Here is a 24019-nt window from a genome sequence, read left to right on the forward strand (position 1 = left end):
TCTTGCTGCATGTGGGTGTGGACTACTCCAATATCTGAGGGGTTTTGAATAGAACTGATGCAATCGTCAGTGAATATTCCTATCTCTGACCTTATGATGCAGAGAAGGTCATTGATGAAGCAGCTGAGGATGGTTGTGTTTTAGGTATTGACTCCAACAAATGGAGAGTTCCATCCCTTCCCCTACTGACATCAATTTTGTTAGTGCTTTTTGAGGCCACACCCACATTAATAGCTTAATGCTGCTTTGTGGGCATCTAAAAATGATAACCCAGGAATTGGCGATGAGATGCTGACCATTTCCAACCATGGACTTGGTGCCAGGGTCCAGGCATAAACCTCTTCGACTTGGACTGCCAAGTTGAAATGATTTAAAGTCTGGGAGACTGAGTCATCCATCTCCCAACATTGAAAGTGTTGTTAATACCTTACCACTCCTGTAATGGGGCAGTGGGAGGTTGGTCCAAGCTTATTGCCTTGATAGCCCAAGCAAGCGTGAGCCATGGACTCTTTAAAACCAACTGGAAAAAAATGATTTAACACAACATTGTTGACAGTGTTAACAGATCCCGGGTCTTTATTGAGGATTTGTCAACCATTAGAGAAAATGCTGAAAAATCTCAGCAGTTTTGGCACCATCTGTAAGGAGAAGAGTTGACATTTTGAGTCCAAATGACTCCTCTGTCAAAGCTTTTATCCATTTACGTAGAAACATAGAACAGTACAGCACAGTACAGGCCCTTCAGCCCTCAATGTTGTGCTGAGCTATGTCCAAACCCAAGATCAAGCTATCCCACGCCCTATAATTCTGGTGTGCTCCATGTGCCTATCCAACAACTGCTTGAAAGTTCCTAAAGTGTCTGACTCCACTATCACAGCAGGCAGTTTATTCCACACCCCAACCACTCGCTGGGTAAAGAATCTACCTCGGACATCCCTCCTATATCTCCCACCATGACCCTTATAGTTATGCCCCCTAGTAACAGCTATATCCACCTGAGAAAATAGTCTCTGCACGTCCACTCTATCTATACCCCTCATCATCTTATAAACTTCTATTGTCACCTCTCATCCTCCTCCGCTCTAAAGAGAAAAGCCCCAACTCCCTCAACCTTTCCTCATAAGACCTACCCTCCAAACCAGGCAGCATTCCAGTAAATCTCCTCTGCACTCTCTCCAATCCTTCAACGTCCTTCTTATAGTGAGGTGACCAGAACTGCACACAATATTCCAAATGTGGTCTCACCAAGGTCCTGTATAGTTGCAGCATAACCCCATGGCTCTTAAACTCAACCCTCCTGTTAATAAACGCTGACATACTATAAACCTCCTTCATAACTTTATCCACTTGAGTGACTTCAGAGATCTGTGGATATGAACCCCAAGATCTCTCTGTTCCTCCACATTCCTCAGAACCCTGCTGTTGACCCTGTAATCCACATTCAAGTTTGTCCTACTAAAATGAATCACCTCACACTTATTAGGGTTAAACTCCATCTGCCACTTTTCTGCCCAGCTCTGCTTCCTATCAATGTCTCTTTGCAGCCTGCAAGAACCCTCCACCTCATCCATTATTCCACCAATCTTGGCGTCATCAGCAAATTTCTTAACCCACCCTTTAGCCCCCTCTTCCAAGTCATTGGTAAAAATCACAAATAGTTTGGTCAAATGGTTTGTTAACCATTTATTTGGTCCAGAATAGTCTTTTTCAAAAGATCCTCTTAACATTAAAAGTAGAAAACCCAGCCAGTGTGAAGTATAAACTGGGGCTAAATGGCCTCCAGAGCAGCAAGGTGTACACACCTGCTCTCATCTATTTAGCTCAGCTCTGGTCGGATTGTGAGGATGGCACCAGATATCTTATTTTGTAACTGTGTATATGTGTAAATGGTGCAGCAAAGACGCTCATTGTAGCCATTACTGATTGAATTGTTGGTAACAACGGCGAGTGAGAGCTTCGCTGCTGCAGGAGACACTGGGAAGAGAAAATCTGGCCACAGTTATTCCCCCAAAAGCTGTGATATTTTAAAACCTGATCAATTGGCGGGGCCTCGCCTAATTGCTGATGTTATTGAGAAGCGGGCTGGGGTTAAGCAGCAGTGGATATCCTGCCACAGTGACTCCCCCTGTAACAGGGTGATACAGAGTAAAGACTCTCCCGGGCAGCAGCAGCAGCCACTCCCTCTGCACTGGGTTTACCTCCTCCCAAACAATTCACCCCATTGAATCAACACCTTTCTGCCTTCAGGGCTGTTTGTGTGAAAGCTGCAATGTGATCGGAGCGAGACAAACTTTCACCCGCTCCTGCCTTGCCTACAGGAGGATCCAGCACCGCGCCAAACTAAATAGTCCATACTTTTTTTTGTTTCGAATATCACCGGCCAGGGTCGTCAGTATATTTCAGTCGGGTTTCATTCACCATTATGTCGAATAACAACAATTTCTTGTGGAATATGCCACCTCAAGTTGGAAACGTGAAGGAACTGGTCGGGAACCTCGTCAAGGGTCCCACAAGGGATGGCTCACCTCAAATGGAAATCCGTGAGTTCAGATCAAATCGGGGGGGGGGGGGGAGGCTACAGTGTGACAGTGTCGGCTTCATAACAGCCTTCAGACACCCATACAGAGAAAACTCCGCATTTTATCCAGTTGTGCAACACATTACAGAACAAAATAATATTGTATTGTTTTATAATCAACCAGCGGCAATCCAGGCTGGTGAATGGGCTACATCTGTGAATCAATCTACTAAACACCAAATGTTTCGTAATGAGTTAAAGAAAACGTTTAAATATGCATATATTAATCAAACTTTCAATTCCGTATACAATCAGAATGCAACGCACTTCACCTTCTCTTGTTTTATATGTGTATCACTTGTACTGCTAGGGGAAGAAAACTACACGGGCACAAGCCAATGGACTGTGGCAAACCCAGTGCGTGGGCAAAGGTCACCAAAATATCTGGTAGGCTGCAGGTGGCCCCTGCACTGCCGGTTGCTCATCACTAGTACATAGTGTTCACAATCTCAGCGTAGCCCAGCGTGGTTGAAAAAGCCCTTCGGAATTGTCGTCACTATCATCATGTAGAAAACACGGGAGTGATTTTGTATAAAAGCAGGGTTTCACTAAGTGACAATGTGATAATGACCTGATCATTTGTTTTAAATATTGGTCAAAAGGTGGATGTTGAACATCAGGAAAACTACCAAGTTTCTTAAATAGTGCCATGGGATCTTTGGGTGGGCAGCCAACGTTTTTATTTATTGTCTCATCCATAAAATAGCACCTCAGGCAGGGCAGTGCTTCCTTCGTATTGCACTGCGTATCTGCCTTAATCAGTGATTCTCAAACTGGGGTCCATGTAGACTTTGGAATGGGATTCATGACACCATGGCTTAGATAATGTGGCTGACTATCCAGTTTCACATGGTCAATATTAAATCAGTGATTGTCTTTCCACGTTCCAACTATGTCCAGGCCCCTGCTCTCCCCACACCCTTCCCACGTCCCCGTTCTACCTGTGCCCCTGCCTTCTACCTGCTGAAACTGTCACTGGGCTCCTGCTATCATGCAGCACCTTGTCTTTCAGGTCTTGCCTTTCCTGGGTCTCTGTTGTTCTTGTGCCCTTGCCAAGGATAAGGCAGATCAGGAGGCACATTAATCTCACGGAAACAGATAAGTAAATACCCGATTTCTTAAATGCATCATTGAAATGCAACAAATACACGCAACATTTTCATATTATGAGTATGAAATATTATTGTAATTTAGATGGGCGTGAAGGATCTATGATGACTAATTCATTTGAATAAGAATACACATGCTTAAATCTCAGTAATGGGGTGACTCAAAGTTTGAGAATGTTTCCACTGAGCTGATGCATATTGGATGTTGGGCTGCCATGTAAGGCTATCTCACTGTAAGGGATTCAAAGTCTTTACCATGGTTTGGGTTTGGAATCCTGTGGTTTTGTTGTTTTGCTTTCTTGGGAAAGTGTAAATCATTGTCATTGATAATGAAGACTTTTGGCAAGATCTGATATAGATCCTTTTAAACTGAAGATTTGGTTTGGTCAGTCACACATGGTTAGGCTTCTATTCTGTGATCAATGACTGTAAAAAGCAAATTTTTAACTTATTCCAAGGTGCATAAACTTAGTATTGTAAGAAAATAACACAACATGAAATGCAAAAAGTACATTGAGCCACTTATTCCTAATTTTTACTAGATTGGGAGGGAACTACTTACAGGGAATTAGAATTCTTTAATGATCTATGATCAACCCATCATGGAAATAGGAATCCAGGATCCGGAGTAATCATTCAGCTCCTTGAGCCTGTTCTGTCATTCAGTTTGAGCATGGCTGACCTCATTTACATAAGAACATAAGAAATAGGAGCAGGAGTAGGCCATCTAGCCCTTCGAGCCTGCTCCGCCATTCAATAAGATCATGGCTGATCTGTCGTGGCTCAGTTCCACATTCCCGCCCTCTCCCCATAACCCTTAATCCCCTCTCTTATCAAAAACCCATCAACCCGCGTCTTAAAAATATTTAGCGAGGTAGCCTTGTTACTCCATATCCCGTGATACCCTTACTCTTGCAAATAAAAATCTCTTGACGTCAGTCTTGAAAGCTTGAATTGATGCAGCATCCACAGCTTCACAACCTATATTTAAAGTTAGAACAACACACGGTTTATTGCTGACCTTGCAATGATCATAACAGGAGCGAATCTGTTCAGTTACCTTGAATATCTGCAAATCTATTTCTAATGATTAATCCTTTTAAGTTTCAGTCCCTTACAGAAACAGATATTCATTCACCTATTTAAGGTTGTCATTTGATATGGACTTAACCATCTTTTGTGAGGACGCATTTCAAATATCGGTCACTATATTAGAAGCTGGTTAATTACTTAAACTATATTCATATTATGCAACTATATTGGAGCCTCATGTAAAGGCAGATTTTTTACACAGTAGTGAGTCCTGGAATTCGTTGTCAGGGAGGTAGTAGAGGTGGATACTGTAGTGACTTTTAAGGGGCATCCTGACAAATACATGAATCGGATGGGAATAGAGGGATATGGTCCCCGGGAGGGTAGGGGGTTTTAGTTCAGTTGAGCAGCATGGTCGGTGCAGGCTTGGAGGGTCGAAGGGCCTGTTGCTGTACTGTAATTTTCATTGTTCTTTGTCCTTTTCTGCAAAAGCCTGTTTCTTCTCTGCTACAGATCCAGGACTGTACATAAACCACAACATCACTTGACCCTGTCAATCGCTCTAATCTAAAATCCCAGAGGAATTTAAGTAAACAAAAGTCCATTAACTCTATTTAACATAACCACTTGCAAAGTTGAAATGAGTAATTATTCTGCTCTCCCAGCATCAAAGCTGTATTCCCAACCAGACATACTGATGAGCTATAGAAAAAAGCTGAACTTTGAAACATTCTCCCGAAACATAAAAAACACCATGTATTCACATATCATTTGTACACTGTCATCACAATCTACAGTCTGTTCATCTCTTTCAGATTTGTTTTCTGGATGCAGGCATTTTGGCAAGGCCAGTATTTATTGCCCATTCCTAATTACCCTTCAGAAGATGAGTTGCCACCTTTACAGTCCAAGTGGTATTGATTCATATATGGATACATTGAGGGACTTTGATGCAGGCTGAATATTGACTCAACGATGGTGAAGAAATGGTGATATTTTTCCAAGTCATGACATTGTGTCACTTGGAAGGGAGCTTGCATGCCTTTGCTGCCCTTGTTTTCTCGGTCTTGATGTGCAAGCTGCCGTTAAAGATGCCCTGGCGAGTGCACCTTTTAGGTGATATGCAGCCATAAAGCACCAGTAGGGAAGCATAGAATCATAGAAACATACAACATAAAGGAAGCTATTTGGGCAGCTGTCTCACTGCAGGGGAAACTCAGCTAGTCCAAGTCCTCCACCCTTTCCTTGTAGCCCCACAACATTTCTCTTGTGGTGCTTACCCAATTCCTTCTTGAATGCCCCAATTGAATCTGCCTTTACCCCACACTCAGGCAGTGCATTCCAGGTCCTAACCACTTGCTGCATAAAGAGGTTTGAATGGCACCATTGTTTGCCTCACCATTTATCAATTCTGCATCAACTCTCCGACAGAGCATCTTAACCAGGCCCACCCCCTGTCTTATCCCCATAGCCCCATACATTTATCCCACTAATCCCCCTAACCTGTACATCTTTGGATACTAAGGAGCAATTTAGCATGGCTAATCCACCTCACCTGCACGTCTTTAGATTGTGGCAGGAAACTGGAGTACCCAGAGGAAACCAATGGGGCTACTCATCTATTCACCTACACTGAAGAGAGTAAATGTTTAAAGTTGTGGATGGGATGCCAATGAAGTGGGCTACTTTATTTTCAACTTTATTGGAGCTGCACGCATTCAGACAAGTGACAAGCATTCCATTAATGAACTCTTGATATAACGAACATTTGGAATGGCAGGCTCTTGTTCCCATGTTAAACCATAGAAATGTAACAGAACAGGAAAAGGCCATTCAGCTCATTGTGTCTATGGCAGCTGAAGAACATAAAAACTCGCTACCCATTCTAATGCCACCTTCCAGCACCTAGCCTTGCAGGTTACAACACTAGAGGTGCGGACCCAGGTACCTTTTCAGTGAGATGAGCGTGTCTGCTTCACTGCCAACTCAGGCAGTGAATTCCAATCATCCATCACCTCCGAGTGAAGAGGTTTTCCCTCATGTCCCCTCCAATCCTTCTATCAATCACTTCAAATCTATGCTCCCTAGTAATTGATGACTCCATTAGAGGAAGCAAGTCTTTCCATAGAACCATAGGATCCCTAAAGTGCAGAAAGAGGGCCCCTCAAGATAAAGGGGGGTGCAGTTTAGATTGGAGTTGAGGAGGAACTTCTTCACTCAAAGGGTGGTGAATCTCTGGAATTCCCTGCCCGTTGAAGTGGTGGAGGCTACCTCGCTGAATTTATTTAAGTCACGGGTAGGTAGGTTTTTGATAGACAAGGGAATTAAGGGTTATGGGGAGAAAACGGGAAAGTGGAACTGAGCCACTTCAGATCAGCCATGATCTTATTGAATGGCGGGGCGGGCTCGAAGGGCTAGATGGCCTACTCCTGCTCCTACTTCTTATGTTCTTATTTGGCCCATCAAGTCTGCACTGACTCTCTGAAAGAGCATCCCACCCAAGTGCAGGCCCTTTGGCCTATCCTTGTAACCCTGCACATTTAGCATAGCCAATCCACCCAACCTGCACATCTTTGGACACAAGGGGAAATTTAGTATCCTGTCTACTCCTTCTAGGCCCATCATAATCTTGTACATCTCAATCAGGTCACCCACCCAGCCCCTCAGTTCCAAGGAAAACAACCCCAGTCTGTCTAATCTTTCCTCATTGCTGCAATCTTCTATCCCAGCAACATTCTTGTACACCTCCACTGTACTCCTTCCAGAGCTATTATGTGCTTCCAGTAATGTGGTGACCAGAACTGTACAGAAAATTCCAGCTGTGGCCTAACCAGCATTTTATACAGTTCCAGCTTTACATCCCTGTTTTTTGTATTCAATACCTTGTTCAGTAAAGGAAAGCATTCCATATGCTTTCTTCACCAATGCACATGTCCTGCCATCTTCATGGACCTGTGGATATGCACTCCAAGGTCTCCCACTTCCTCAACTACCCCCCCCCTTGCCAGTATCCTCCCATTTATTGAATATTCTTTTGCTTTGTTTTCCCTTCTCAAATGCATTACCTCACGCTTTTCCAGATTGAATTCCATTTGCCACTTTTCCACCCACTCATTCAAACCATTGATTTTGTTCTGGAGTTAATAGCTATCCTCTTAATCATCAATTACATGGCCAACTTTTGTGTCATCTTTTCCCAATCATGTCACACGCATTTAAATCTAAATTGTTAATATATACAATATTCAGCAAAGAACTCAAGACTGGAAGCCACGGAAAACTGTTTTCTATGCACAAAAAGAAATACATTGACCATTATCCTTTGTCTCCTGTCACTGAGCCAATTTTGAATCTAACACTTCTTTTCCCCATATCCCTGCAGACTCGATGGGCTGAATGGCCTTCTTCTGCACTGTAGAGATTCTATGAAAATGTGACTGAATGGCTCCGTAAGGCCAGTGGACAGGTCCCCCCCCCAGGGTGAACCTATCTGGGTCCCCTGTGTACTCAGTGTTGTGCCCTCTGCTGTTGGCACCTGGAGGGTGATGGCAACCTGAGCATATACTGGAGATCGATGAATATGCACTGCGGGGTAACGTTCTAGGTGAAAGGCTCACTATTGACATTATAATGTATTAAAATGAGGGTCCCGGCCATCTGCAGCGGATTTCTTGTTATTTCACTGGCAAGGGGATTTGAAAATCAGAAATCACAATCTCGCTGTTGAGAGTCATGTCCTCCGATTCTCGCTGAGTTTTCAGTCTGTGTCAGTGTTTCTGCTGATGGCTAACACAGGCTCAAAATCACAGCCATTGAGTTTAATGGATGTGCAGCCTATAGCACTTACAGTTATATCAACAAAAGCAATTCAAAAATGTTCAAATAGTTTTGTGTTAAATGTTAAAGGAAATGCATCCTGCACCTTTTGGGGATTATTCATCCTGATGGACTTTGATATTTATACTCTCAAATCGAGGGTGGAAATGAACATCAAGAGAATCATAGAATCCAGAAGGAGGCCATTCAGCCCATTAAGTTTGAACTGACCACAATCCCACCCAGGCTCTATTCCCGCAACAAGACATATTTATCCTGCTAATTCCCTTGACAATAAGGGCAATTTTGCAAGGTTAATCAACCTAACCTGCACATCTTTGGACCATGGGGGGAAACTGGAGCGCCCGGAGGAAACCCACGCAGACATGGGGAGACAGACAATGACCCAAGGCCAGAATTGAACCCAGGTCCCTGATGTTATGAGGCAGCAGTGCTAACCACTATGGTATCATGCAAGGTCTGGCATCATGCTTTAAGCTGTTTTTCCTAATGCTATAAGTTGTTGGTTTGGGGGTGAAAAAGGGCAATTTTAAGAGACAATTATCTGACTAAATAACCCAACTGAAATATTTTTCTACAACTGCACTAGCTGATTTCCCATGGCATTGTCCATGAGTGGCTGAGAGTTTTAAACATGGTTCCGATATATATAGGATTACATCGGACAAACAAAATCATTCTGGTGTTAACCCTCCATTTGACTTTCTTCCATCTTTTGTCATCTAAATATATCAGCAGAATCATCTCCCTCATATACTTGTCTAGCTTCCCCTCAAATGCAGCTTGGTCAGCCATGCTTCAACACACCCTACAGGCCTGTTCTTTTAAGGGCATGGTTGATATACACCAAAAATGGACAAACCCTGAAGTCAATTACAGCTAGTTGCAATTGGAACTTGACTCAACTCTTTCCAAAGAGCATGAGTCAGGAAATAAAAACGCAGCATATTTTAAACAAGTTTGTTCAAATGTGATTTTATGTCCAGTGTGACAGCTGAAATGCGGTCTTTCCACTTGTTCAGATGGTTATGTTCAGTTGTCATTATAATTCAGTTGGCAGTTCCCTCACCTCAGTCAAATGTTGTTCCTTCAAGTTCCACTCCGATACTTGAGCACAACTCTCGATGTAGTTGAGCATTTCATTGCCAGAGGTACACTGTACCACATGAGGGGTGAAACTGAGATCTTTTACACTTGGACAGCTGGATGTAAACATTCCATTACAATGTTTGAGGAAGGACAGGCTGACCCAACCAACATCCTTCCCTCAAACAATACTCAAATAAAACAAACTGGCTGTTTATCTTTTGCTGTTGTGTTGTATCTGCTGGGCACAGATTGGCTGCCTCAGTCGTCCATAATACAGAATGTCAAAGGGTGAATCATCTCATCATGCTTGGGGACAATGTCGGAATATGAAAACTGCTATGTAATGCAAGTTGTTGCTTTCGAATGTGGATTTAAATCAGGAAAAACGGAAGTCTGTAAATGTAAATTTGTCTTGTTTCATTCATATTAAAACTTTGATGGATTCATGTGTTCACTGAACGTACTGGTAACTGCCCATGTTTCCCTTTCCAATAGTGTTGCCAGCAGAGAAGGAATTCCTTAATGCTGCTAAAGACGGCGATGCAGCAATTTTGTCAAAATGCTTACAAAATAAGGTCAACATTAACATTAAGACAGAAGTAAGTAATAAGGCTCATGTGCTACAGGATGGTAGTTTCTTTATACAGTAGTGATTTCATTGTTCTTCCATTTTAACATGACTTTTTGGATGCATAAATGTCATAAATTTTATAACAGGAGTAAGAAGAGGCCATTTAACTGAGCCTGTTTTGTATATCACCCTCCTGTCCCACTGCTAGTTCCTTTGCCTCTGCTATAATTACTGTGCAGGGTGGGAACCAGAATAATCCACACTTCTACATCATGCAAACTAAATATTCCACCCAAGTTTGTAGAAATCCTTTCTATAAATTACAACTGTGTTTACAATAGTGTGTAAAATTTATGCTCCGTACAATTCACTGCCCCCCCCACCCCATCTAATTGTAGATAAAATGTCCAAAGTGGAGTTGGAAACCCAATGCCTGGAAGAAATCCGTATTTTTAAATGAAATAGATTGATATAACAACATTATGATAGGGAATTGACAACACAGTACAGCACGTATTTTTGTAAAATGAACTAGTTGTGTTTGACCCTGTCTCTATTTCTGAGCAGTTAGATCGCACTGCCTTACATTTTGCTGTTGCTAACGTGAAGGAAAATGCTGTTACCTTTCTTCTCAAACACAATGCAGTGGTGGACGTAAAAGATAAGGTTTGTGAAACTCCTACTGCCAGCTGACTGTAACACAATGTTTGTACGTCTTCATAGTACAGTGGGTGGTGGTGGGGATGTATAACAGTTCACTCGAGGAGGCCATGTTGCTGTGACAGCATTCACTTTTCCATGCATGTTATAGTGTGGAGCTATGGATTCTTCCCATCACATGTCAGTATTCACATGGCTGACCAGGAATCTCTCCTGCTCTTATTGCCTGCCAGGTTGGGAGGATTTGCGGGTTGATACTCAACCTCGGTGGTCAAGCTTTTTGGTCATCAAGTTCTGGATGGGCTCAGAGCCTGGGGCACAAGTTACTGCACTACATAGTAAACTGTGTCATAGTAAACTTATTTTCTTATGTGACTGGAAAATATTTTGAGGGACAGTTTTGACTTGGAGCAACTGTAAAATGTGTGCTATCAGATCAACTTCCCATTTTACATATCTCCTGCTTTCCATTTACATTAGAAATGAAATTTTGGAGACACAGATATATAATGGATAGATGACCTGGTGTCACCCTTTTTACACAATTGGCCAAATTCAGTATACCCATTCTGAAATGAAAAGAGAAAATGCTGGAAAATCTCAGCAAATCTGACAGTGTCTGTGGAGAGGGAACAAGAAGAATTATTCTGCTATTAACATGTACTCTGGACCTATGCTTTGTTTCTTTATTACAACCATTACCACTCCCTTTGCCTTTTGTTCCATGACGTTTTTGGTATTTAATCTTCCCCACCCTTTAACCCATCTGTGACCTTCCCTTTTGTTCCACCTTACCCCACCTCATTCCCCCACCTCCAATTTCAACAGTATAAAAGCTATCACATGTCTATCCCTATTCGGTTCTGAAGTTGAGCCAGACCTGGAACCATAGAACCCCTAATGTGAAGGAAGAGGCTATTCAGCCCATTGAGTCTACACTGACTCTCTGAAAGAGCATCTTCCCTCCGCCCTTTCCCTGCACATTTACCATGACTAATTCACCACACCTACACGTCTTTTGGAAATAACCGGAGCACCTGGAGGAAACCCACACCGACACAGGGAAAATGTGCAGACTCCAGGCAGACAGTCACCCATGGCTGGAATTGAACCCGTGTCCCTGGAGATGTGAGACAGCAGTGCTAACCATAGTGCCACCGTGCCGCCCCCTGTTGTTTTCCCAGCACTTTCTGATCTTATTTCTGAACTTCAGCATCTGTTTTTCTACACACTGTTGAGTTACACAGTAGCACTGACTGTAACACTACATTCTGCACTCTCTTGTTTACTTCTCTATGAACGGTATGTTTTGGCTGTATAGAGTGCAAGAAACAATACTTTTCACTGTATGTTAATACATGTGACAATAATAAATCAAATCAATCCAGCCAGAGTGTTTAATCTCTTAGTGTACCCTGAGTACTCATATGGAATGATATTAATGTATTATTTTAATTTGATCCCGCAAACACTTTGGGATTTTCTGGCCATTCCCCGGTGGCAGAGGGTGTGAACAATGGGAAGCCCCGTTGACAATGGCGGGACTGGAAAATCCCACTGCTGGCCAAACCAGTGGTGGAAAATCCCTCCCTTCATTTCTTCACACATGAATAGAACTAATCTTCTTAGACCTGAAGTGACTCCATTATATTTTCTTTTAAAAGAAAAGTTCTTGAATTCAAATTGTTAAAGCTTTGTGCTAATATGTAAATGATATCAATTTTTAACTGAGACATGTGCAAACTGATGGTCTAAGTGCTGAAGAATGAAAGTTTCTTTTCTTTGGCTCCTGGGCAGTGAACCTGCCTCTCTCGAACCATTACGAATAAGTGGTCCTAATCTGATTGCACTGTCAATTTTAAGATAATTCACAAAAGAATCTGGATGAGGGGAAATTCAACAAAAATATTTGAAGGGCTATAGGAGAAAGCAAGGGAGCAGGATTTGATGTGATTTTTTATTGTCGCATGTATTACTACACAGTGAAAAGTATTGTTTCTTGCACACTATAGAGACAAAGCATATCGTTCATAGAGTACTTGGGGAGGAGGAAAGGAGAGTGTGTAGAATGTAGTGCTGCATTCACAGATAGGGTGGAGAGAAAGATCAGCTTAATTATTTCGCTGTTTCAAAGAGACAGCACAGACGTGATGGGCCAAATGACTTCCTTCCATGCTGCATGATTCAAGGCCAGTAATTATGTTTTCTCCTGCACTCAGTTGCATCTGATATAGAATCATAGAGTCTTACAGTGCAGAAGGAGGCCATTCAACCCATCGAGTCTGCACCAACCACAATCCCTCCTAGGCCGTATCTCCATAATTCCATACATTTACCCTAGCTAGCCCCCCTAATACTAAGGGGCAATCTACCTAGTCCACACATCTTTGGACTGTGGTAGAAACCAGAGTATCTGAAGAAAACCCCGTGCAGGATTGGGAAGAATGTGCAAACTCACACAGACAGTGACCCAAGGTCAGAATCGAATCTGGGTCCCTGGTGCTGTGAGGCAGCAGTGCAAACCACTGTGCCACCCAAATTAAATGCAGCTGACACACACATCAATTGGAAGGAACACAGTAACAACGACACAGAGAGGAATTAAATACTGCTCTTGCATTGGCCGGGAATCGAACCTGGACCTCCCATGTGACAGGCGAGAATTCTACCACTGAACCACCAATGCTGCTGCAGCATCGGAAGAGATTTTTTCGAAGAATGATGGCCTTGTAGCTGACAAAGATATTTTCATTTTTCTTTGAAGTACGGAATGAATGCCTTCCTTCTCGCAGCCTGGTTTGGAAGCCTCAGTATTTTGGAAATGTTGGTAGAAAAAGGCGCCGATCGAAAATCCAGAAATGAGGTATGTGTGGAGTTAGTCACATGCGCAGAGTGGCAGCAATACTCTCTTTATTGGAATACTTTGGCTTGTTTGGAATGCATCCCTGCCAGTTTTGACAGACGTGCTGCCATTTTACTTTTAGTTGAGCATTGATTGGCAGCAGGTGGGACATCCGTCCACCCTTGGACAGAGTTCCCACCTTGGAGAGCAGTCGGCCAATCGGAATACATGTTGATACTTGAAATTTGGAGTAGGATAGAGTGAAAGACTCAGCAATTAGACACAAAGTCGAGGAAGAAAAGTCTGAAAGTCAGAAGGACAAGATGAGGACAAAGCCCCAGGTAGTGGGGGGGGGGGGGGGGTGGTGGTGGTGGTGGTGGTGGTGAAGGAGTTGGGGGAAGAGGACTGTTGTCCTAAAGCCCAACAATAGCTAGCAATTTACAAGTTTAGAACAGAAACCTATGGCTGGACTCTGTCCCACACACTGCACTAGAAGGTGCTGCGTTCTTTGACTGATGTTTTCTAGATTGACTGCATTGGCTGAGGTGAAATGTTAATATTTTTTAATATTACAGTTGCCCATTGCTGAAGAGATGTAAATGAGCTTGTTTTTGTCTTTAGGAAGGAATGAATGCACTCCACTGTGCAGCTCAAAATAATCATACTGCTATCGTACAATATATAGTCAAGGATTTGCAGTTGGATTTGAACAAGCCCACTGAGGTATGTGAAACACAGATCAAATCGTTCACTCTTATGGATAATTCGGAATGAAAAGGGGAAACCTTGTGCACAAGATTTGATCAAACAAATCAGTACAAAAAAACAAAGAAAATTACAGCACGTGAACAGGCCCTTCGGCCCTCCAAGCCTGCATCGACCATGCTGCCCGACTGAACTGAAACCCCCTACCCTTCCGGGGACCATATCCCTCCATTCCCATCCTATTCGTGTATTTGTCTAGACGCTCCTTAAAAGTCATTATCATCTCTGCTTCCACTACTTCCTCCAGCAGTGAGTTCCAGGCACCCACTGCCCTCTGTGTAAAGACTTTGTCTCGTACGTTTCCTTTAAACTTTGCCCCTCGCACCTTAAACCTGTGCCCCCTAATAATTGACTCTTCCACCCTGGGAAAAATCTTCTGATTACCCACTCTGTCCATGCCCCTCATAATCTTGTAGACTACTATCAGGTTGCCCCTCAACCTCCGTCATTCCAGTGAGAACAAACCAAGTTTCTCCAACCTCTCCTCATAGTTAATGCCCTCCATACCAGGCAACATCCTAGTACCTCGTGAACTTTGGCTTTTTGCGCTGCCCTGATTAGGCAGCACTTCTGTGCACCCCTGAGATGTTCGTTGACCCTGGCCATATTGTGAGTCCAGAATCATTTACATACAGTAGGCAGGATTCTTGGTGTCTGCTTCTGGGAATGTTAGGCCATTGTAGAGGTGGGAAGTAATGTACCTGGTCTTGTGAGATAGTGTGTTGTCTGTTACAATATCTTTATTCTTGACCTGAAAATTTGTACATTGACAGGCCAGTTCATGGCAATGCTGCTTTTATTGACTTTTTGCCCTGATGCACCACCAGCCTCTGCCATTAATCTTAGAACATGAAATGTCAAGGCATAGTAATTCCATTCCCATTCCCATTCCAATTCCAATTCCAATTCTCATCCTGCACCTACTGACCCTAAGGCAGGCTTTCGTCTGTTTCCGTAGCTAATATTTGTGGGACAGGTTGCTGGTCTGTCAGGGGTGCTTACAGCTTGAGGGGAGCCACTCCACCTCAAGCGTGGCTGACTTGGAGTCTCTCCTGTATTTATCACCAGCCGTTAGCGTGTTGGAAACATTTTCAGGTTGACACTCAACCTGTTTGACCGTGTTTGAACATAACTTCCTTGGCCATCAAGTCCTGAGGTGGGACTCGAACCCGGAGCTTCTGGCTCAGAGGCAGGGATGCTACCCACTGCACCACACAATCTCCAGGCATAGCAATGGGTGGGATAAAGGTTGGATATCAAGTTTCTCTCATTGACATGTAGTTAATTTTTGTCCACTCGTATCTTGGCAGGTGTAGCCTATCCTGATGGGTTTGCCCTCAGAGAATGGTGGGTGGTAGGGATTCAGGAGAATCAATTCCTACCTCTATCCATCCCAGACTCACCAGATAAGATTATTGAGGAGAGACCGGTGTACAGTGTGAAGGTGATGGTGCAGCGTATGACTGTATATCTTCTTTTCCAGAAAGGCAAAAAGCCATTTCACTTGGCAGCTGAACATGGATGTCTGGAAATGGTAGAGACATTGAAGGAGTTTGAATATAACACACAGGAGAAGGATAAGGTAATAGCATCTGAATACTTTTCACTTATGTGGCCATATTTCCTATTGTTCAACCTTCAATATCTCTTGAGTATTGGCCAGCAACTTTTCCCCTCTCTTCTTTACAATCATAAATGATCATTATCAAAAGCCTGAAAGCTCTGGGTAGGTTTCCTATAGATATTTGTGTGGTATCTGGGTCATTTTTTATTCCTGACTCTCCAAAGTCTTTCATCATCTAGAAAGCACAAATCAGGAGTGTGATGGAACACTCTCCACTTGCCTGGATGAGTGCTGCTCCAACAACACTCAAGAAGTCCAACACCATCCAGGACAAAGCAGCCCGCTTGATTAGCATCCATTCACCACCTTAAACATTCACTCCCTCCACCACCGATTCATAATGTCAGCCATGTATACCATGTATAAGATATACTGCAGAACTCACCAAGACATTATGAACAGCACTTTCCAAAACCACAATCACCAACATCTAGAAGGAAAAGTGCAGCAGAAACAGGGAATACCACCGCTTGGGACTTCTCCTCCAAGCTACTCACAATCTTGACTTGGTAATTTATCACTGCTCGTTCACTATCACTGGATCATCATCCTGGAATTCCCTCCCTAGCAGCTCTATGGGTGTACCTACACCATATAGACTGCAGTGGTTCAAGAAGGAAGCTGTCTGCCACCATCTCAAGGGCAGTTAGGGAAGACCTTGCCAGCAGAGCACACACCTATGAACATTTAGAAAATCATAACAGCATTGTTTTATCAAAGTAAAATCGTGTTTGATGAATTTATTAGAGTTCTTTGTGAGTCTAGCAAACAGGATTGGATGAAGGGGAAACAGTAAATGTAGTATATTTGGATTTCCAAGAGTCGTTTGATGAGGTGCCTCATAGAAGATTATTACAAAAGATAAGAATTCACAGTGTTGGTGATATATTAGCCAAATGGATAGAGGATTGATTAAATAACAGGAAATGTAGAGTCGGGATAAATGGGTTATTTTCAGATTGGCAAACGGCAGCTTGTGGAAGGCTGCAGGAATTAATGTTGGAGCCGCAACTGTTCACAATTACCTACATCAATGACCTGGAGGAATGTTTGTATCGTAGCCAAATTTGCTGATGTTACAAAGATTGGTGAAAAAGCAGGTTGTGAGGAAGAAAAAAGAACCTGTAAAGGGATACAGGTCGAGCGAGTGGGCAAACATTGAACGGATGGAGCATGAAATGGTAATGTGAGTTTATCCAGTGGGAAGAACAGAAAAGCAGAATATTATTTAAATGGAGAGACACCACAGAATGCTGAGGTATAAAGGGATCTGGGTATCCTCGTAAATGAAACGCAAGTTAGCTGGCAGTTAGTAATTCAGAAGGTAAATGTAATGTTTGCCTTCATTGGAAAGTGGATGAAGTTTAAAGTAGGGAACGCTTGCTTCATAAAGGGCTTTGGTCACCTTATTTAAGGAGGAATATATTTGCATAGGAGGCACTTCAAAGAAGGTACATTAGGCTGATTCCTGGGATGATGGAGTTGTCTTATGAGGAAAGGATGAACAGATTGGGTCTTTACTCATTGGAGACAGAAGAATGAGAGGTGATTTTAATGAAACATGTAAGATTCTGAGTAAGTTTGACAGTATCAATACTGAATGGATGTTTCCTCTTGTGGGGTAATTTGGAACTGGGGACACAGTTTAAAAGTAAGAGCTCCCATTTAAGATTGATTTAAGATGGAATTACTTTCCCAGAGGGTGATTCAGTTTGAAATTCTCTACCCCAGACATCAGTGGAGGTTGGCCATCGAATATCTTGAAGGGAATCCAAGGTTAGGGGGAAGAGGCAGAAAAGTTGGGTTGAGGCCACAATCAGATCTGGCCTACTCCTCTTTTACTTTATTGTCTATAATGTAAAGAAAACAACAGAAGTATGTTTACTATTGTGATTATTCAGTCAGGTTTATCATCAAATTGAAGCAGAGAGGACTGGAAATACTCAACAGGTTCACTGGTCTCCATAAACTGAAGATCTTGTTTCATGCTTCAAGTGTCAATCTTCTGCCTGATTTGATAAAGAGTCCACAACCTGAACTGCTAACCTGTTCCTCCTTTAACAGATACTGACAGACCTGCTGTGTATTTTACATAGAAACATAGAAGATAGGAGCAGGCCTTAGAGCCCGCTCTGCTGTTCATCACAATCATGGCTGATTGTCCAACTCAATAGCCTAATCCTGCTTTCTCCCCACAATCTTTGACCCCATTTAGCCCAAGTGCTATATCCAGCCGCCTCTTGAATACGTTCACTGTTTTGGCATCAACTACTTCCCGTGGTAACGACTTCCACAGGCTCACCACTCTATGGGTGAAGAAATGTCTCCTCATCTCTGGTCTACCCTGAATCCTCAGGCTGTGATCCCTTGTTCTGGAGTCCCCCACCATCAGGAATATCCTTCAGTTTTCCAGTATTTCCATCCTTTCTCTCTCTAGTTTATCTTCACACAGCCTGTTTCTTCTCTTTTGAAACAGAATCATACAGCGCTGAAGAAAGACACTCAACCCGTTGTATTTGCGGGTTTCTTCGAGCAGCGACCCAGTTAGTCCCAGCTCATGAAACCTCATTGAATGGCAGCAGGCAGCCTTTTCTCATTAAAGTGTTGATTTTCCTGATCTGAATTAATAGGAAGAAATCATTGCTGTTATTTTGCAGGAAGGTAACACGGCCTTGCACCTTGCTGCTAAGAACGGTCACAAAGCAATGCTGGAGGTGCTGCTGGCAGAATGGAACCTAATAGATGAGGGAAATGAGGTAGGCTGTTGGAAGGAAGTTGTTATCTAAAAGCCATTAACAAAAAATGATTGCATAAACACACTTAATCCTCATGTGTCTTTCCAATTAAAGAGAAAATGGTCTTGGACATGGCAGATTGCCCTTTTTGATACATCATTATTGCTTTTAAATAGTTTCACTGTTGCCATTGCTTACTTTCAAGGGTGTGACTTGCCACATTCATGGCCCATCCGTAATCTGTGTTTTAAAGGAAATATTCATGTGATTTTTCTAAAGAACGTGTTTGACCTTCTGCTCCTGACTCAGTCGGTGCGTATGTGTGTAACAGAAACTGTGCGTTATTTATATATCGTGTTTGTGTACATGGCGTAATCCATTTCTGACACATGCCATGGCGTGAATTCAATCCTATTTCTGGCTTTAAAACGTTGAGTTATCGCAGGGACTGGAATTAGAATTCATGTTGATTCTTTGACCCGAGCCTATGGAAATTGTCTGGATTTTCAGTACCTGGTTGAAGGAAAAATATAATAATGAAAACTCATCGCTGAAGGGTGGCTCGGTGACACAGTGGTTAGCACTGCTGCTTCACAGCACCAGGGCCCGGCTCGGATCACTGTCTGTCTGGGGTTTGTATATTCTCGCTGTGTCTGCATGGGTTTCCTCCGAGTGCTCCCGTTTCCACCCACGATTCAAAGATGTGCAGGTTAGGTTGATTGGCCGTGCTAAATTATCCCTTATTATTAGATTAGCAGAGTGATTGTGGGGATTATTGTCGGTGCAGGCATGATGGGCCAAATGGCCTCTTTCTATACTGTAGGGATTCTATGGTTCTACGCAATAGAAAGTCTGTGATGACCAAATCCACAGAGTGAGAACAGTTAGAGATTCAACATACCAGAGTTTGAGGTGGAAAGACTGAGAGATTGCACAGGGTGACACATGCAAAAAAAAAGTGATGTAAATGCTTGTATCCTCCTGAGATAGTTCTTGTACCTCCATGTGTAGTTTATAATCTGTACCGGCTATGATTTGCCTGTTAATTCATGTTTAATTTTATATTGATTTCTGTTTGTGCTGAAGTAAATATTACGAAAAGTGAAATTGTGATGGTTATTTCTTCATGGGTCGTTTAGTAAGTTTGATAATTTCTCTAATAATTCCCCTACGAGGATAGTTACAAAGGTATTAATGAGGAAATGACATGTGAATAGGATTAGATCACAGGTTAGCCATGATCTCATTGAATGGCAGGATAGGCACAAGCATGAAATGGCTCACTTCCTAATCTCTCAATCATAGAATCCCTACAGTACCAAAGAAGGCCATTCGGCCTGTCGTGTCTGCACTGACCACAATCCCACTTGGGCTGTATTCCCATAACCTCATATTTACCCTGCTAGCCCCCCTACGGTCAACTTAGCATGGCCAATCAACCTAATCTTCACATCTTTGGACTGTGGGATGAAACCAGAGCACCTGGAGGAAACCCACGCAGACAGGGGAGAATGTGCAAACTTCAAACAGACCTTTAAAGTTTATTAGTCACAAGTAGGCTTACATTCATACTGCAATGAAGTTGAACCCGGGTCCCTGGTGCTGTGAGGCAGCAATACTAAGCACTGTGCTGCCCAATATGTCAATTAGTTGTGCAGTGAGGTTTAGATTGGTATAATACACTAACATCTTTGCACTACTGACAGGAAGGTGAGACTGCGTTCTACCTGGCTGCTGTTGAAAATCACCAGGAATGTGTGAAACTGCTCCTGGAAGCAGGAAGCGACATCAATATTTTACCAAAGGTACCTCGAACCCTTTGTAAGCCTGCAGAAAAGAACATACTGTGTCATTTATCTGACTTGAGGCTTCATCTCTACATTTATCCCTTGGATCAAAGCAAATTGGAGGCATGGGGACTGAGATTCCTTTAGCTCCTTGACTGGAGGGCAGAAGCCCTGCCCAGGCCTCGCTGATATGACTAGGGAGAGTTGCCAGTGTCTATCACACTGTTGCAGACCAGTCGCCCATTTTCTGAAAATGATTTTTGACAGCTTGCTTCAAATCCTGAGGAGCAGAAATGAAATGTGGGGAGAGGGAGGAAGGAGGGGAGGATGGGTCTAAGGAGAGGGAATCACAGGAAGCAGAAGTCCCTTCACCAAGATCCCTTTATTTACAAGTCTGATTCCAGCATACAGAGTGCTTTCCGTTAGCAACCTACACTGGGAGTCCCAGAGGAACTGACACTCCTGGTTAACTACAGAGCAAGAGGCGCAGAAATGCATCAATGTGGCCCTTAATCAAGGAGTTCATAATCAAATAGGCCCCACCTCAACTGCCTGATTAAAGTCATTACGCAGGAGAAGGTGGGGGGGTGGTGAGAGGAGGGAGATCTGAGAGGGGAAGTGGTGTGATGAGACGGGATAAGGAGAGTGGGAGGAGAGAGGGTGGTGGTGGAGGAGGGTGGGCAGAAGTGATTGAAGAAGAGGGGGCAGTGGAGGGTGAGACGAAAGAGGGAAAGGGCTGTGTAGAGAATTTTAAGAATCGTTGGCTGAGAGGTCCAAGCTGATGAGATTAATTTTTAATTTTGTTTTCCAAAATTGATGAGGCAGGCACCCACTTTCCTATTGGAGTAAAGTTAGCTGCTTTAACACATCGACGTCTGTAATGCTACTGAAATCATTCCTCTAAAAAAAAAGGGATTAAACCACAACATTGCAGTCCTCGTTTAAAACCCCTTCAGAGGTAGTGTGTAGTCATTGAATGTTACTGGGGCGAGCCCTGTAGCCTAAGCTATGTGGACATCAGTTTTGAAATTGAAAACATGAGTTGGAATTCTCCGGCTGTTCTTGCTGGTGGGATCTTGTGGTCCCGCCGTTGGCACACCCCCCGCTGCTGGTTTCCCGGGAAACCCCCACGGAAGCGGCAGGACCAGAAGATTCTACCGGCGGCCAACAGTGTGCCACCTCCCACCATGAGAAACTTAAACAGTTACATGGATAAGATGGGTGTAGAGAAATATGGGGCAAATGTGGGCAATTGGGACTAGCTTAGAGGTTTTAAAAAAAAAGGGCAGCATGGACAAGTTGGGCCGAGGGGCCTGTTTCCATGCTATAAACCTTTATGACTCTACGAGAGTCCAGAGATTCCCCCACTCCACCCAATCCCCATGTGTTGGTGAAAATTTAAGGAGAGATGTGATCTTTTCTGAGATCCCAGCAAAACATTGATGGCAAGGCAGGTTGAGAGTTGGCGGGTGGGCAGCAGCCTCACTGAAGTGAATCACAGTGGTTCATTTGGAAATAAAATATGACGGTGCTTAATTCCCTTTCAGACCAACATGAGTCCCTTGCACATCGCAGCCGAGAGAGGTGATAACGACATGACTGTGGTCCTCCTTAATGCTGGCATTGATTGCAATGATCAAAATAATGTAAGTACCATAGGCTGTGGAAGTGAGGGAAGAAATCACGCCTCGACACAGATTTACAAGTGCCATAACAGTGACACTATGATTCAGCCCTGTACTTCTCTTTCTCCAACCCCACTCGCAGAGAAAGGAATCCCCTCTACATATAGCTGTTAAGAACATGCACATCACAGTCGCACAGCTCCTTGTGGAATCCGAGTGTGATGTTAATCTTTTAGATGAGGTAAGTCTTTAAAAGCTAATCATTCTGTTTGGGTTCAGACATGTGTCACAGTTACGGGGAATAGGGCAGCACGGTGGCACAGTGTTTAGCACTGCTGCCTCACAGCGCCAGGGACCCGGGTTCAATTCCCGGCTTGGGTCACTGTGCGGAACCTGCACGTTCTCTCTGTGTCTGTGTCGGTTTCCTCCCACAGTCCAAAGATGTGCGGGTTAGGTTGATTGGCCATGCTAAATTGTCCCTTAGTGTCGGGGGATTAGAAGGGTAAATACATAAGGTTATGGGGATAGGGCCTGGCTGGGATTGTGCTAGGTGCAGACTTGATGGGCCGAATGGCTTCCTCCTGCACTGCAGGGATTCTAAGAAAATTTAGTGAATGTGTTGAAGGAACTAACGTTCAGGCCATTTGAATTTGGCCACAAAATTGTTCTTTTTACAATATTTATTTGGGATTAATGGGTCAAATCTAAACCCATTAAATTAAAAGCTAATTGATGACCGGCCTTTGGGCTTTAACAATGTCTGCTCTTTCCTTGAAGGATTGAGTACCAGAACCAAACATCGGTTGAACAAGCAAGAAAATAGTTTCTAAACAATTTCTCATACCTATCAGAAAGAGCTGCTTTGGGGAAACTCCAAAACAGCTGACCGAATCCTCTGGCCCCATAACCCAATGTCTCTCCTTGCTGACCCATCGTACGTTGAGAGATGTGCCAGTATCTTTGGTTCTCATTTCCTGTGGGGTACATCATCTCTGAAACAATCCCAACATTCCAGAATGAATATGTTCTGGGTCAACAGCAGGGCAGTGGGAAAATAATGAATCACAAACCTGGTATTGTGGCCTAGGGAATCACTTAGAGCATTCTGAGACAAATGAATCTCCTGTTGCTCTCCAGAGGAACCAGAACCCATTGCATCTGGCGGCTGAACTTGGAAGAACTGACTTGGTGGATCTGCTGCTGAAAGCTGACACAGATTTAAAACAAAAGGACAAGGTTTGTTAACCAGACCCAATGTAAAGTATCGGATGGGATGTGAGATTTGGAAATAGAGTTGAGATACATCTGTTACAGTTCAACACAGGTTGTGGTCAGCATTTAATTAATCAATGTTAAAATGGACAGTCATGTGGGTTCGCTGTTGATTTAAAAGGCAAAGTTGACCTATGGGAAGGTCAACACTTGCCAAAGGCCATGTCATGAGTAAGTAAGTGTTGAAGCTGCTTCAGATGTTCTGTCAATCCTGGGCCCTGAGGAAATTTTTATTAGTTTGTCTTCATATTGTCAGAAGTGGGGATGTCAGCTGATGATTACACAATGTTCAGCACCATTCGTAACTCCTCAGATACTGAAGCAGTTCATATCCAACTGCAGCAAGATCTGGACAATATCCAGGCTTGGGCTGACAAGTGGTAAGTAACATTCATGCCAGACAATGACCATCTCCAACAAGAGAGGATCTAATCATTCATTCTCATTCAATGGCATTACCGTCACTGAGTTATTCTGGGACTTACCATTGACC

At 43.3% G+C, this 24019-nt stretch overlaps 1 protein-coding gene and 1 non-coding gene across 2 annotated transcripts in view; one reads left to right on the forward strand and one right to left on the reverse strand.

Annotated features, from left to right (window-relative positions):
- The first annotated feature begins 2236 nt into the window (after window positions 1–2236).
- Window positions 2237–24019, forward strand: part of LOC145343225 (ankyrin repeat and death domain-containing protein 1A-like) — a 50638-nt gene continuing 28855 nt past the window's right edge. The window contains exons 1-11 of the mRNA XM_080189305.1: window positions 2237–2540; window positions 10141–10244; window positions 10784–10882; window positions 13641–13739; window positions 14340–14441; window positions 15967–16065; window positions 18765–18863; window positions 20549–20647; window positions 22177–22275; window positions 22397–22495; window positions 23392–23490. Of these exons, the coding sequence (XP_080045431.1) occupies window positions 2423–2540; window positions 10141–10244; window positions 10784–10882; window positions 13641–13739; window positions 14340–14441; window positions 15967–16065; window positions 18765–18863; window positions 20549–20647; window positions 22177–22275; window positions 22397–22495; window positions 23392–23490 (1116 nt within the window). The 5' untranslated portion in view covers window positions 2237–2422. The remainder of the gene's footprint in view (window positions 2541–10140; window positions 10245–10783; window positions 10883–13640; window positions 13740–14339; window positions 14442–15966; window positions 16066–18764; window positions 18864–20548; window positions 20648–22176; window positions 22276–22396; window positions 22496–23391; window positions 23491–24019) is intronic.
- trnad-guc (transfer RNA aspartic acid (anticodon GUC)) lies at window positions 13492–13562 on the reverse strand. Its single transcript has one exon. It is a non-coding gene; the product is annotated as a tRNA-Asp (tRNA).

Source organism: Carcharhinus amblyrhynchos, chromosome 5 (genome assembly GCF_965287045.1).
Source record: "Carcharhinus amblyrhynchos chromosome 5, sCarAmb.v2.hapA, whole genome shotgun sequence".
NCBI classification, from domain to species: domain Eukaryota; kingdom Metazoa; phylum Chordata; class Chondrichthyes; order Carcharhiniformes; family Carcharhinidae; genus Carcharhinus; species Carcharhinus amblyrhynchos.